We start from the raw sequence: 15,717 nt of genomic DNA, 5'->3' as shown, positions 1-15,717 counted from the left end.
TATGGAAAACAACGATGCTTTATTGGTATTAGGCTCATTCCTGGGAACATAAGGGGGAGGGGTAGAGATGCAGTTCACATACCAACCTAATTAACTTTCAATTGGGTTTGCTGAAATAGGGAGCCAATTAGAAAGAACGTGACATTTACAAAACTCTAAAATCCTTGAATAGCAACTGTGTCACTAGTTTTAAGGTTCCTTTCGAAAAGTAATTTATCAATAACTTGGAAGCTGCCTGTCCTGGTTATAGTACTGGGGACTGGAAACTGGAATATAATCTTAAATTTTACAGATACTTGATATTTAATTTAGACTACATTTAGGTAGTGGTTTTATTTTTTTGATACGGCTTTAGAACTGATTCTAATTCTTGGGTGTTTGCACATTATATTTTCTGAGATAAATGCATGTCATTTGGAATTGATCCAGAGCATATTTGCAGTGGACTGATTCTGGAATGACTGTATTCAGTATACTGTGTGTGAAAATTAAAATAGGCTATTGGGCTGTATAACAATTTGAAACAGGTTTGATAGAGATATTTTATAAGAGGATCTAACTGAAAATTGAAAATATATTTTGTCCTTAGCACAAAAATTGAGTATTCAACAGATTATAAATTTAAATTAGAAACTTTTTGAAAAATAGTGTCTATATAAAAATTAAAATTATTTTACAAATGTGAAACAGAAGCATTCTGGCTTGGGCACTGAATTAGAAGCCAACAAAATACAGAATGTGTCTCCAATGAAGAACGTATTGTGTTATTTGCTTCAAACTGTTTTATTCCCAGCTCTATAATCATTGCTTACAGGGCAAGAAGAAAATGGAGATTTGGGGGAAAAAATCTGGTCACATGGTCAAAGTAAAAGAACAATAGAAAAACAGTTACTATAGCAAAAGCTGTTTGTTCCTATAGCTGAATTTCAGCTTTTAGAAGTTTCTTTGAACAACTGGTTCTACAATTTCTTTGGCCAAAGGTAGGAAGCTGGGAAGCATGGTATGCCCAATATTGCAGATATTGGCAGCAGTATCTGGGGTGGATGAAAGGCCAGTAAGGTATGTGAACTCTTAAGGTGAAGTGGAATGGGGTTGGTATTGTTGAATTTCTTTGTGTAATATCAGTCATCAACTATGTAATAAATACCTGCTATATAAGAGCCATAAATCTTGGGGTAAATAATGGAGTGGGTGTCATCTCTGTCCTCCTTGGAGTTATTGAACCTTTAGGCTCTGGATTAGCCAGGAGTTGGAAGATGGATCAGCAACTTTAGGACACTGAATGATCAGTAAGCTGAAGCATTCAGGGTAGCACCATTGAGTTTTGGAGTCAGGATAGACCTGGATTTGCTGTGAATTGTTAGTGTTAGAATTTGGCAAATTATTTGTCTAAGGTTTGGTTTTCTTATTGGTAAAATTATTTCTTCTTATGAATATTAGAAGAACTAAGTGGAATTCAATTAGTTGAGATTATAATGTTATATTCAGATATGGGATACACACACACACACACACACACACATATTACCACTATAATAGTTGGTACATTATACTGGGTATTTCTTTTTCCAAGAGAGTAACAATACATATAGGGACTAGAAGAAAGCTGACATTTCTGAACCTGAGAAGAACTAGGCATCCAGATAAAAGCTCTGGGTGACTCATTCCTTCAGCCATTGCTTCCTGCCCTTTCAGGTTGAACCCAGGGATGACCCCCTCCGAAGGACTTCTTGTTCTTCCTTGCAGAGTATTGGAACTGCTCCAGAGAGTAGCACTCTGAGCAGGACTTGCCTATAAGCTTGAGGAAGGTATTGCTTACAAGAAGTGAGTCACAGCCTTTCCATTGTTTCCAGTAACAGTGGATGCAAAACACTCAAGCCCACTAAACAATGCTCCTAGTCTGCTGGGACTAATTGGTTAGATTATTTAAGACAGTACCATGAAATCCACATCCACCATTCTGTTTTCAAAGGAGGAGGTGGAGAAAAAACGGGAAGAGAGGAGGAAAAGAGGAGGGGGGAGGAAGTCTAGAAGGAGTGGTAATGAAGAAAGTTTTGATATCATGTAGACATGACTGTAGGAATCAGTGTTTTCACTATTGGACTTCAACAAACCATCTACCCTTTTTTCTTTTTAAGCTAGCCAGAATATTTATCAATTATTAGCAAATGGTAAAATGTTTTCATTCTTCCTGGAGATTTTGTGAGAAATCTGTAAGGCTGAAGACTAAAAACTCAGCAAAAAGACCTGGAGGGCAACAATAGCGGGTACTTGAGTCAACTAGATTGCCCTCCTCTTTAGAGCTTTCTCTAGTTCAGGCTAAAGCCATCTCTCCCTTCTCTGAACTCTCGCAGCAATCGCCTGTGACTTGGCAATTAATCACGTGCTATTGCTTCGTGTTATCCCTTGAATAGTTTTCTTCAAGTATTTGCATTTGGGGGGGACTGTCACTTATCTTTTCTTCAAATATTTCCAATTCTTGCTATTATTTATCCTTCCGGCGTCCTGAGCGCTGTCAACCTGAGCGCTACAGGAGGGCCAGAACTTTATCCCGGATTTCTCCGCGTCGTTACAGCACCCTGCATTCCTCCATACATCGGCCAATGGGAAATGTACGCTGCCTCGGTAAACCTCTAAGTTGAACACTTGCGAACTCTTACTAGTTTTGAAATCAAAGAACTATCCACCTCGCTCTCAATAACTACCGAAGTTTGGGAGACAGGTTGAAGTTCACTTGTTGCATCCGGCAGGCGGTCTCGGGGCACGCACCCTCCCCGCAGCGCGGGCATCTTCCCGGGGCGGGCGCCGGGCTCGCAGACCGCGCAGACCTGGCCGCGCAGGTGGCGCCGAGGCCGGGCCGCGGGCCGGGCTGCCGGGCGGGACGGCCGGGCGGGCGGGCGGGCGGCGCCTCCCGCAGCTCCCGGAGGCCGGGCCGGCCGCGCTCGGCGCCGCGGGGGCTCAGCGCGGCTCCCTCCGGACGGGCGGCGGGCGGCTCGGCGGGCACCGGCCGGCGGGGGCGAGGCGCACGCTCGGGACGCGGGCGAACTTGCGCACCTGGCACCTGCCGCCGCCCGCCCGCCGAGCGCCGCCGCTCCCGGCCCGAGGCCCGGCACGCTCCCGCCGGCGGCCGGCCGCGCCGCGGAGCGAGTGGGTGGGCCGGCGAGGGAGGGGAAGGCTCGGCGGAGGAGGGAGGGAGGGAGGGAGGAGGGAGAGGGCAGGCGCGGCCCCGCGGCGGGGGCGCGCTCTCGCGCGGGCTGCCGGGATCGCTCGCCGCCGCTGTGGTAATGTCCGCCATGTTGGCCATGGCGCAGGGAGCGGATCGGGCGGGCGAGCGGCGGATCTAGTGTGTGGAAGCGGCCGCGGGCGGCGGGGGGCTGTTTTCGGGCGGGGTGGGCGCCCATGCTGGGGCCGGGGGCAGTGCGGAGGAGGAGGAGGAGCGGGCCGGCCGCGCTGCACTGAGGAAGCGGTGGAGGAGGCGGCGGGAGTGCTCCCCCCCTCCCCGCCCGCCCGCCGCCGCCGCCCGGGCTGTTCCTGTGAGGCGGGGAGACAATGAGTAAACTCTCCTTCCGAGCGCGGGCGCTGGACGCCGCCAAACCGCTGCCCATCTACCGCGGCAAGGACATGCCCGACCTCAACGACTGCGTCTCCATCAACCGGGCCGTGCCCCAGATGCCCACCGGGATGGAGAAGGAGGAGGAATCGGTAGGGACTCGAGTGTTTATTACCCCCTTCCCTCCTCCCCCTCCCCTTTGTCAGCCGGCCGCGCCATTCACAGAGCGCTTACGCTCGCTGGAGGGCGCCGCGCCGCTCGCGCGCCGGCCCCTACGCCGGCGGAGTAGCGCTCAGCCCGGCGGCGCAGCGCCCGCCCGGCCGCCATGTTGTTGCGTCCCCGTGTTGTGATTAGCTCGGCGCGCCGCGTACGCCGCCGTGAGGGGCCTCGCCGTCAGGGCGCCGCGGAGGGCGCGGGGCGCGCCGCCCGTTGGCGCGCCGCCTCTGTTTACCTTTTTTTTTTTTTTTTTTTTAAGAATTTTCCAATTAAAAATTTCCCGGCGCGGGGTGGTTTAATGGCGAGGGATTCTTCTTGGGCAAGGAAATGTTTTTTCTTCCACTTTTAAATCCGGGCATGCGTTAGGTTCTCTTGGCAGCGACTTGTACGGAAAGTAAAGCGCTTTCAAAACAAAACGTCTTCCAGCCAGGTAGCGGTCGGTCGCCGCCGCCCGGGAGGGTGCAGAGGGACGGGCGGTGCAGCGCCGCGGCTGCCGCGCCGGGCCGGGCGCCGGAGCCTCCCGGGCGGACGCGGCCCGGCCGGCGGGCTCCGTGCGCCGCGCTGCTGCGGGGAAACCGGTGCGCCGGGACCCGCCGCCCGCGCTGCAGCCCGGACCGCCGCCACTGGAAGGTGGTCTTTTAGAAGCCGAAGACCTAGTGCATCCCAGTTGACAGTTGTATTTGCGTAGAAAAAAGTGCATTTTGGCAAAAATTTCGCCCCCCCCATGGGGTACATTTTACATAAGATTGCATTTCGTCCGATTTGACAGTTGAGTGTTTATGACTGGAGTGGTGTTACTTGCACGCCAAGTTCATAGTAACTGCACCCTCAAGAATTTCTTCAATGAACCTACAGTCCCGCCTTATTGTCAACCCCGGGTCTGTGTGGATTGGTTCTCTAGCTTCTGTGACTGTCAAAAGAAAGCTCGAGGTTTCCGTGATTGGCTTTCTCTTTTGACTATTAATATTGCAGGAAATGCATTTAAGCTTTTGATTGGCTGCTCGAGTTCTGACCTCATTATGTTACTCTGTTATTACTACTTTGGGCTGTGATTTAATCACATTTCTCTTTGGTGTTTTGATTGCCTGAAAGGCTTAACATTTTCAGATGAATGTGGTCATAGCGATGGGATGAACAATCAAAATAAGATAAGAACTCAGCATTTATGCCTTAAGTTTAGAGCTGAGTCGTATGTAGAATTATTTTTGTTTTCCTTTTATAAAACTTGTTTCTTAGTTTTCCATGGGAAGAATAATTTTAAAAAGGAAGTTAATGGTATATACAAGAATTGACTGAACTGTAAAAAATGAACTTTGGGAATGCCTTTTTTTACCCAGTGAGTTTTGACCCAAAAAGGAAAGTGATGAGTTTTAAGAGTATCCGTATTGTATTTAATTACATGGATCCTATTATTATTTTAGAACTTGAGTAAAGAAATCTGTTTAGAATGAAGTTAACTCCTGAAAGATATATTACTTTTTTGTAATTAGCTATATATTTGGCCCCTAGTTTATCTCAATTTAGGAAGAAAACTTGAAGATGAATTTTTCTTTTATGTTGTATTGAAAATAAGTGCTTAACTCCTGTAATAAGTGTGTAACTTTCTCAGTAAAATTTATGATTTGCATTGTAGAGCATGAATTCTAAACTTGGACTCTGTTCATCAACCTGCTTCACATGCCCAATTTAAGGAAGAAAAAAAATTATAAATTTTGAGACCTAGTCAAAACCTAGAACCTGACTCTTTGTTCTGTCCTTCTAATGTTACAAGGGGAGGTTCTTAAAATCAGAACAAAACCCCTGATTTATAGTCTAAAAAATCTTTTGCTTTCCAGAATATCCAGTGAGGGATATTTAAATTTTTCTTATTTTAACATACTATGCCAGAAGATTTGTGCTTTCATCAGTGACATGTAGCTCAAGTCTTCTTTTATTTACAGGAATCAGTTATTAAGCAGAATGATGTATTTAACAACAACAACAACAACAACAACAAAGTTCTGCTTTGGTAAAACAGTTCTAAGCAGTAGTAAAACACAATTTCCACAAGTGTATTATTTTACTTGATTTGTAAAATCAAGTATTTTACAAATACTTGTATTATTTTACTTGATTTGTTCATCTTCCAACGTCTATATGTCTTAAGTAGTTATCTTTATTTTTAAGTCACATAGACTTGTTCTAAGTCACCTTTTATATTTATGACATAAATATTTGGTGCATTAATAATGGTTGATTGGAATTTCTAAATTCTCCTGTTTTAAGTTTTTTTTTTTAATTGGTGCATTGTAGTTATACATACTACTGGAATTTGTTGTATCTTTATACATGCACATTACATAATTTGGTCAATTTTATTTCCATAACTTCATTTTGAAGACTTTATGGATAGCTAACATCCTCTACCCCTTTTCACCCCTCCCTCATAAATTAAAGACCTTCTCTGTATGACTGTTGAACTATCATTTGACTTTGTTATATAGCCATCCACTCATTTTTTCAGTTACTTTCTGACAGTGCTTTAGATGAGGTGGTTTAGGTGTTCTGTGGTGTTGACGGCATGCTGTTGACGGTATCATTCTCTTAGCCTTTTCTTTTGGACATGTGAGGATCTTTAATTTCTTCCTCTTTTTCATTATCTATTTTGTTGTTTGTTTTGAATGTGAGATATTGAGCCCTGGGATTTGCACACCTTAGGCAAGTCTTCTACAACCTTGTTATACTCCCAACCCTTTTTATTGTCATTTGCCTAAGGCCTGCCAGTTGGCACCTTCAAAAAACTTGTTTTATTGTTCTTTCTGGCGGCAGTTGGTCTAAGTTAATGACTGCAAATTTAGGTTTATTTAAACTAAAAACCAGAAAAATGGGGTAAGCAGTGATTCTTCCACTGCCTCATGAGTGTGTTTATAGTGGTAGTTAGTGTTTTTAACAATATCTGCCATTTATTGAATACTTCTTATGTTTCAGGTACTTTGCTAAACACTCTACATATATTCCATTTAATCTTTTTAAAAATTAGCTTTTTGAGGTATAATTTTATATACAATGCTATACTCCCATTAACAGCCTAAGATTTGATGAATTTCGACAAATGCATACATCCACAGGAACAAGATAAGAAACATTTCCAACATTGGAAAAAGCTTCTTCGTGCTTCTTTATAGCTAGCTAGTCTTTCTCTAGTTCCAAGCAACCACTGCTTTATTTTTATTTCATTGTAAATTAGTTTTGCCTTTTGTAGAATATTATATAATGGAAATGTACATACATGTTTGTGTGTATAGCTGCTTTTGCTCAGTGTAAGGCATTTAAGGTTCATGTATGTGTATCGGTCCATTCCTTTTTATTGCTGTGTCATCCACCCATCCATTTTCTTATTGGATATTTTAAAACATTTCCAGTTTCGGGTTATTATTTAATCTTTGTAACAGCCCTATGAGGTACTGCAGTTTTCTGTTTTATAGGTGAGGAAACTGAAAGGTCTTATTGTTGGTAATGGGTAGGGCTAGGATTTGAGCCCTTGCCTTTGATGTCACAAAAGATTATTCTCATAATCAGCATTCTTCATATTGAGGATTCTTAAAAAAACCAAAATTGGGCCAGGCGCGGTGGTGCATGCTTGTAATCCCTGCGCTTGGGAGGCGGAGACGGGAGGATCATGCAGGTTCTAAGCCAGCTGCGCTGGCTTACCTGTTTCCAGATAAAAAAGTATAAAAATAGGTCTGGGAGTATAGCCTGGAAGTAGAAGGGTTTCCAGGAACCCCAGTACCACAAAAACAAAACAAAACAAAACAAAACACCCCCCCAAAACAACAACAACAAAAAATTGTCATCTGAACAATTACTAAGTTATACAGTTTTTATAACATTTTACTTTTTTAATGTTGAGAATTTTAAAAGCTGATATTGATTTGGTCAGACTATAAAATGAAAAAGTCATTTACATCACTTAACTCTGACTTTGTTCTTTTTTATTGCTTTGCTGGGGATTAAACTCTGGGCCTTGCACTTGGGCATACATTTAGCAAGAGCTCTACTGCTGAGCTGAATTTCCCACTCTGATTTTGATCTTTGTTTTTCAGAGTTTCTCTTTTCTCAGCAGTTTGGTAATTTTGCTTTTCCCTGTCTTCACCATTATCTTTGAGTACTTAAGTTATCCTAAACACCTAAGAAATTTGCAGGAAAATACACTATTATTTAGATTTTTCTTCCATTAGAATATAATCTCTGGAAGGTCAGTGATCTTTGCTTAGTTTGCTCATTGGTATATTGCTAGTTTCTGGAACTGTGCCTGGGACCTAATGTATATGCTTGATAAATAAGCTTATTCTTTTTCTGTAATAAGAGCTATAATTTTATGTACCTGCCTGTGTATATGTGTACCTGCACTTTTTCACTGTGTGTGTGTGTCTGTGTGTGTGTATTTCATTAGCAGAATTTAGTGACTTCCAGGAATTCTTTGATATTACTTACTTTGATTTGTATAATTATCTTTTTTTCTCATAGAGGCCTCTTTATAGATTTTTTTACCTAGATTTTTTTTTTACCTAGATGCAATAATAGTGTCTATCCTGTCTTAATATGTAAATTAACATAAGTAAATAAACATATACATATATATGGGTTTGTGAGAGTTCATACTGGCATGAGCCATAGTCTACATAAATCTGGTCATTCTGTTTACAGACAAAGATCATGATAAATTTGAATTCATTTCTCCCCTTATATTTTACTTAATTTTTTGCCATTAATATTTGATATCCGAATAATAGAGTAGAAATATATTCAGTGCTAATATCTTTTCGAAATTACTTTTGTCAAAGCCAGTGCAATGGTGCATGCCTATAATTCTAGCGACTGGGGAGGGTAAGGCATGAGAACCACAGGTTTGAGGCTAGCTTGGGCTACTTAACTAGACCTTGTCTTAAGATATAAAAAAGTACTGGGGATATAGCTTAGTGTTAGGAGAGCCTATGGGCTCAATCCCCAGCACTACTAAAAATTTTTTTTTTAATTAAAAGAAGAAAACTTTAAAATTATTTTTGGCATTAATGTTATTTCATGTTTCATAATAGGCCCTACAGAGGCCATAAAGTGCAGTTTTAGTGGTGCTAGGGATTGAACCCAGGCCTTCAGGCATGTTAGGCAAGCGTTCTACCACTGGGCTGCATCTCAAGTCCATGTAAAGTGCAGTTTTGTAAATCGATACTGTAAAAACATGAAGCCTTTCTTTAAAAAAAAAAAAAAAAAGCAAATGAAATGGTAGGTATAATCTAAATGCCAAGTATTATCTAAATAAGATATTTGAAAGTTATTTAAAAGAGTTTGTATATCAAGAGTGTGTATAACCATGTGTAGTGATGTGGTGTTAGGAATAAAAGAAAATGTACACCTTGATTTCATGAAGCTAAATGAGTCACTAAGATATGTGTGTGTGGAAAATTAATAAAAAGTACTGCTTTAAGTCAACCTGACAGACATTGAAAAATGTTAGAAAAAGTTGTATGTCTGTGTAGTTGAGAGAGAGAAAGCCTACCATATTAGTGTAGGCTTTAAGTAGACTAGGCAGGTATGATGGTACATGCTTGTAATCCCAGTACTTGGGATGCTGAGACAGGAGTATTGCAGGTGCAAAGCTAACCTCTGCATCTTAGGCTTTCAGCAACCTAAGGAGACCTTGTTTCCAAATAAGATATAAAATCGGGCTTGGTATATAGCTTGGAGTTAGAATGCCTCTGGGTTCAATCCTCAATACCAAAAATAGACTAAAGGAATGTCCTTCCATGTTTTTTGTCTATCCTTACCTATCCTCCCCTGCTGATTCAGACTTCAGGAGGATAACATTCTATCATTTATTCTCTTGGCTCTTTCTTTTCTTTTGGATGTACAGATTTAAAATTTTTTTTAACTTTTTTTCCTTTGTTCTCTCGTATCTTCAGGGCTAGAAACTTAAAAATGTAGAAGGTACTCAGTGAATATTTGATGAATGAGCAAAAATTTGGGTATAGATAGGTTGGAGGAAAAAAAAAACAAAACCCATAGACTTAATACCAGATTGTATGTAGATAGCTTTGAATGTCAGGCCCAGAAGTTTTTAGTCAATTAAGTGGTCACTAATTTGGGAAGTTGTGTATCTTTTCTGAGTTTCAGGTTGTTAACTATCGTCACAGATAACCTTTTTTTTTTTTTTTTTTTTTTTTTTTTTGAGTATGTGGTGAGTATTTTTAGTCATTGCCAGGTACTTTGTTAATCAGTAGATGGTTTAGAGCTAGTTGTAGCAATAAGATGTATAAATGCTATTTATTATCTCTTTTACAGAGAAAGAAACTGAGGTTTTGCAAATTAAGTAATTTACCTAAGATCCCCTAAAACAGAACACGAAAGAACCAGGATTTGAACTCCGAATCTATGACCAATTGACTAGTGATGGATTTCAGCACTCTCAGCTTCCCTGTTGTACTGCTTCAGTGAGTGGCTTGAGGAGTAGATATGTCTAAAGTCTATACTTTACTGCTTCATCATATACTATCTCATAGGCATGGCGGAGCCAGAAGATTTTGCTTAAGGGAATGCTGTTATGAAAGGAACACCCCCAGCCCTATTTGTGTGTGTGTGTGTGTGTGTGTGTGTGTTTTGAAATGGGGTCTAAGTTAAGGAGGACCTTACTAAGTTGTTGAGGGCTGGCCACAAACCTGTGATCCTCCTCTACTCAACTATCCAAGTACTGAGTACTGAGATTACAAGCATGCATCACTATGCCTGGCTCCAAAGTCTTTTTAAAGAAAGCAGACCCTTAACATTTACTAATTTTGGGGAATGTAAAGGATAAGTTTTGTGTGGCCTTGAAGATATTATTGAATCTTCCTGGCCCTTAATCTTTTCATTTCTGAAATAGAATTGGACTGAGTGATGTTTAAATTACATTTCACCCTAAACATTACTTGCATCCACTGGACATATTTTTCAGACTTAATTAGATAAAAGAATTAAAAAAGGTGACACTAAGAATTAAGAAAATATTGACACATAAGGTTTAACTCGTTACCACTATTAAGATGCCATCATTTTAGCTTGGAGTTCTTTTTTAGTGAAAATTAATTTTATTTATCCAATGTCTGATACTAATTTTTCCTAGAAATCAATAGAGCACTTTACTCTTTGTACATTTTGGATGTGATAATTTTTCTGGTTTTGTTTACTACTCGTAGTCATTGATGTTAAGAGTTCTGATCTTTGATTTTTATTTTTAGTGAGTGTTCTAATCTCATGTTTCTTACTTGAGTTTATGAGTGTATATTAATGCTATATATGAGAGAGAATATGAATATACACTTATATCCTCACTTGATCCAGGAACTAATATCACTTTCTCTTTTAAGTGGTGGCAAATTTGTATTACAGACATTGACCATGATTCTGGCCTCTTGGATTGAGTTTAGTTGTATCACTAAACATACAGCTCTTCACTGAGTTTTAAATAGAACTGAAGTGGAGAATTGCTAATGAGTAGGTGTATAGACATAGCAGAGGAGGAGAGGCTGATAGAAATAAGCCAAGAAAGAGACCAATATGGATAAAAGGTTCATCATGATTATTTAATTTTATTTTAAAGCTAATCCTTGATTATTTGCCTTGTCTGTACTGTATAAGTAGAAAACAATTTTAAATTTGCCTCTTCCATTATTTATGACTGTTCCTTGTGGGATTAGTACTATGAAGGAAAATGGCAGTCTGTCTTGATTCTCCTCAGCACCAATTCTTTTTGTCTGCTTTTTTAAAGCCCCCCCCCCCAATAGGCTAGTATTGCTGTGAAGGCAGAGGAATGTAGCAAAGGGGAAGAGCCAGTTAACCTGTCTGCTAGCTCTCTAATTCATATTATTACTTCACAGCCTGCCCCCCTCCCCCCTTTTTATTGGGCGAAGGACGTGAGGCTATTGGTTGGGGAGTGGACAAGCAGTCCACAGACTGTCAATAGTCACTTGTATTCCTAATTTGGTAAAGTTAGAATTTTGATATTTTGTCTTAGGTTTCAGCCCTGTCCTTCTTCCTTCCCCATGGTCAAAGTAATTGAGAAGTATCGCAAAGGGCAGTTTTTAAAGATTTTTTGTGTGACTTCTTAAGGTCTGCAACTTAATTGTGACTGCTATTTTTTATTAACAATTTTCAGTTATGTAGAGTAACAAATATGAAGCAGTGTGAAAGATTAAATTATGTAGTGTCCTTATACATAAATTATTCTTTGACCTATCTTCACATTTCCCTTGATAAATACATTTTTACATCTGTTAAAGCATTAGCAGATTAACATGTGATTTTTCCTCCTCTCTTTTTTGGCAGAGCAGTTAACAAATTGATTTAAAAAAATTTAAGATGTTGAAAATTAGGGGCTAAGAGAACTAAATCTTCAGCTAATCAAACCATAGATGAGAACTAGGTCCTGAAGAATCAATACTTAAATATTGTATTTGTTTTTCAAAGTTGACATTTTAAAAATCAGATTACAGGGGAGAATAGATTTCAGTAGTGAAAATATTTTCAGTGGATGGTATACATTAGAAAAGTGTATGAAGAGAGATATTCTAATATACCAGTGAACTCTGGTATGAACACTTAGGTTTGGAAACTTTAGGAACTCTGATCCATTGATGAGAATAGTTAATGCCATATATTTGATTTTTGTCATGTTTTTCAACTGGAATGCTATTAGCATTAGATTTGTAGTTGGTGATACTAGGACATGCAGGTGAAACAGGAAATTTTTTTACATCTGCTGTCCATTGATTTCTGGTAGCATTCCAGTTCAAATAATCAAAAAAATGCTTCCTCTGTCCATTTTCAAAAGGAATCATTATGTAGGGCTTTTAAACATTTATTTATTTATTGCTATGGACTCTCTTAGTTTGATGAAACTCCTCAGAATGACACCTTAAATGCTTAATATCGGATAAACCAATTATATTGAAACACAGTCATTAAAACGGGTGTTTGTTTGAGATAGCATCTTGCTAAATTGTCTAGGCTGGCCTTAAGCTTGCAGTCCTACAACCGTAGCCTCCTGAGTAGCTGGGATTATAGTTGTGCATCACTGCACCCACTAAAACAGTTTTTAAAGATTATTAACAATATAAATAGTACAGTTGGATTTGGTTAGCTTAAATTCATAGTAGTGATGTGTGTAAACAATATTTTGACAAATGCAGCCATTGTAACATGAAAAGATCCATGCTTTCTGTTGGCGTTGCTAGTCACAGGTAATGCTAGTAGAACATGAGCAATTAAAGTAAATGTTAAATTTGTTAGAGCTTAGGGAAATTGAAAAAAAGATTATCTTACCAAAGTTCATGGATCCGTCTATTTTTATGCATGTTTTGGGGATCTGTGACCTGAAGCTCAGAACCCCTCAGGGAATTTCCGTGGCCCAAATGGCAATCCTATTCCTCTGTCATAATTAGGCAGGCTGCATGTTTTATTATCATCACTGTAAAGGAGATGCTACTGTAAACAGAATTTTATTTTTGATATGTTTTCCAGTAGCTTTTTTTTGTGTGTGTGTGTGGCACTGGGAATTGAACCCAGGGCCATTCTACCTTCGAGTTACACCTCCAGCCTTATTTTATTTTTATTTAAAAACAGGGTCTTGTTAGGTTGTTGAGAGTCTCACTACTTGCTGAGGCTGCCCTCAAACCTGCGATCTTCCTCTCTCAGCCTCCCAAGTACAGGGATTAGAGGTACCACCGTGCTTAGCTTCTACCAGCTTTTTTAAATTGAAAAATAATAGATTCACATGACTTAAAAATTTAATAGCACAAATGGATATTGTGTGTGTGTGTGTGTGTGTGTGTGTGTGTGTGTGTGTGTGTAGTAAGTGTCCTTCAGGTCCATAGAAGATCTGCAGAAACAATGAACAGAATATGTTTGTGTGTTCTAGAAGATTTCTATACCAGTGCTTTTTACTAGGTAAAGTAGCCAGATATTTTTCTTGTACTCATTTAACAAGTGAGGAATATGTCACCTTAAAGTTAATTTTTCTATCTAGATAATTTTTGTTTTAAATTCTTTTCTTTAAAATCTTTATAAAGACTTAAGAACTGATAAATTGTTGCTTTTGCTTTCTGTTGGGCTATTTAGAGCTTTTATAGCAAATTTAACCTGTCATTTTCATGTGGCAGTTTGGTTGTAAGTAAAGCTTTGATTTGTGCACAAGACTTCTGTTTATATTCGTATGTATAAAAATATTAATATCAGTAATTGATGATTCAGTGATTTGTCAGTTTATTTTCTCTAACAAATATTTTTGGCTTTACGTAGTAACTTGGATTAGAAGACCAATAATAGGGTACCTTTTTGAAGAAAACTGCCTAGTTCAGCTATCATGCTTGTAAGCCAGACATTTCATAAAAACTGCCCTCTCTGGTAGTTGTTTGAGATGTTTATTCATTCAGTACTTAGCCTCATGAACACAGTGTGTGGTCTGTATCTTTGTATCCCCCTTCAGTTGGTACAGGGAATGGCATTTGGTAGCTAGCTGCTCAGTAAATATTTGTTAACTGAATGAACAACACTTGCTCCATGCTTTAGGCACAGAAAGGACTGAGATGTGGTATCTGTTTTCAGGAAGCTTAGTGTCTTATAGAAGAAAAAAAGAGTTTTAGACATAATTCGTTATAATGTATTAATGTGGAAGATAAAAATGATACTTTGGAAATTTATATAGGAGGCATGATTTTAACCAGAGTATATATGAATTAATGTAATAATAACTAATTGACTATAATAATTGTTAAAAATTAGCCTGGAAGTGATAGTTTTGTATGACAAAATGCCATGAATTACTTTATAAAGACAGGTGTTCTTATTTTTCACATAGGGAAGCTTGTGATACAAAGTAAAACAATTTTTCTGGTCTAGCAGAGATTCACCTTTCAGGGCAGACAAATATGTCTTATAAAAGGTGCTTATTAAAAGAGTTCTGAGAAAAAGTATTATAAAAGGTGCTATAAAGAAATAGTGCTATTTGATTATTACAAGAGTAATGTATTGATTTTACTTATTTGGTCTAAAGCATAATTCTACTTTCTGTAAAGAAAGTACTTGAAAGAAGATTCCCTATACATTGAAGGTGCTTGGTTAGTAGGAGTTACCCTTCAGCTTTATTAGAGATAGCTCAGCTACTTAGCAAAATTTGTCAGGGATTTCAAAATACTCCCAAAAGAAATATAAAAATATTTAGGTCAGTGATTCTCAAACTTTAGCATGCATCAGAATCCTTTAGAAGGTTGTTAAAACAAAAATCGCTGGGTCTTATCCCCATAGTGTCTGATTTAGTAGATTGTGTATGAAGCTTGAGAATTTGCAGTTTTAATATGTCCCAGCAGATCCTCATGCTGCTTGTCTAGGGACCCAGCTTTGAGAACCACTGCTTTAAAAAGATAGAATAACATACTTGAATGTCTGGGATACTTATATAAAATCCATGTGTAGGCTTTATCCTAGATTGTCAACCAAATCACAATTTAAGGGTAACTTCGATACAGTGTGATGGTTTGTCTGGGTAGAAACAGTTGATGTGTATGTACACAATCCATGCCTTTTTTTCCTTCTATGTTGACACTCCTTTTGGTGATTCTTATTAGTTGACTTTCAAACTTTTAAAACAGACTCATCATTTGTGTATTTGCGATTGAAATTAAGTGTACTTTGACAGACACAGACATATTCATACACGAGATAATAGAGTTGATTTTCATCTTTTGAGGTTGTGGTGTTATATAGTCATTACGGATGAAGAATTGTTGAATATTCAGCCATTGTTCCAAGGACATACATGGTTAGGTTCCTGCAAGCCTCATAGCAGTTTCATCAACTGCTTTGTGTGTTTATGTTTAAAAATACCTTATTTAATATGGACTGTTGATTTATCAGTGTTGAACTTACAGCCAGCAGTACTGTAG

General features: G+C 39.2%; 1 protein-coding gene across 1 annotated transcript in view; it reads left to right on the top strand.

The window, feature by feature from the left end:
- Positions 1 to 3,549: 3,549 nt before the first annotated feature.
- Positions 3,550 to 15,717, top strand: part of EPC2 (enhancer of polycomb homolog 2) — a gene marked incomplete at both ends in the record, with an annotated part of 136,360 nt that continues 124,192 nt past the window's right edge. Inside the window, one exon of the mRNA XM_080719980.1 lies at positions 3,550 to 3,702. Within this exon, the coding sequence (XP_080576106.1) occupies positions 3,550 to 3,702 (153 nt within the window). The remainder of the gene's footprint in view (positions 3,703 to 15,717) is intronic.

This window comes from Muscardinus avellanarius (genome assembly GCF_963383645.1).
Source record: "Muscardinus avellanarius genome assembly, chromosome: 2".
Lineage (NCBI taxonomy): Eukaryota > Metazoa > Chordata > Mammalia > Rodentia > Gliridae > Muscardinus > Muscardinus avellanarius.
Note: the sequence above shows the minus strand (reverse complement) of the source record. Positions and strands in the feature narration are given on the sequence as shown.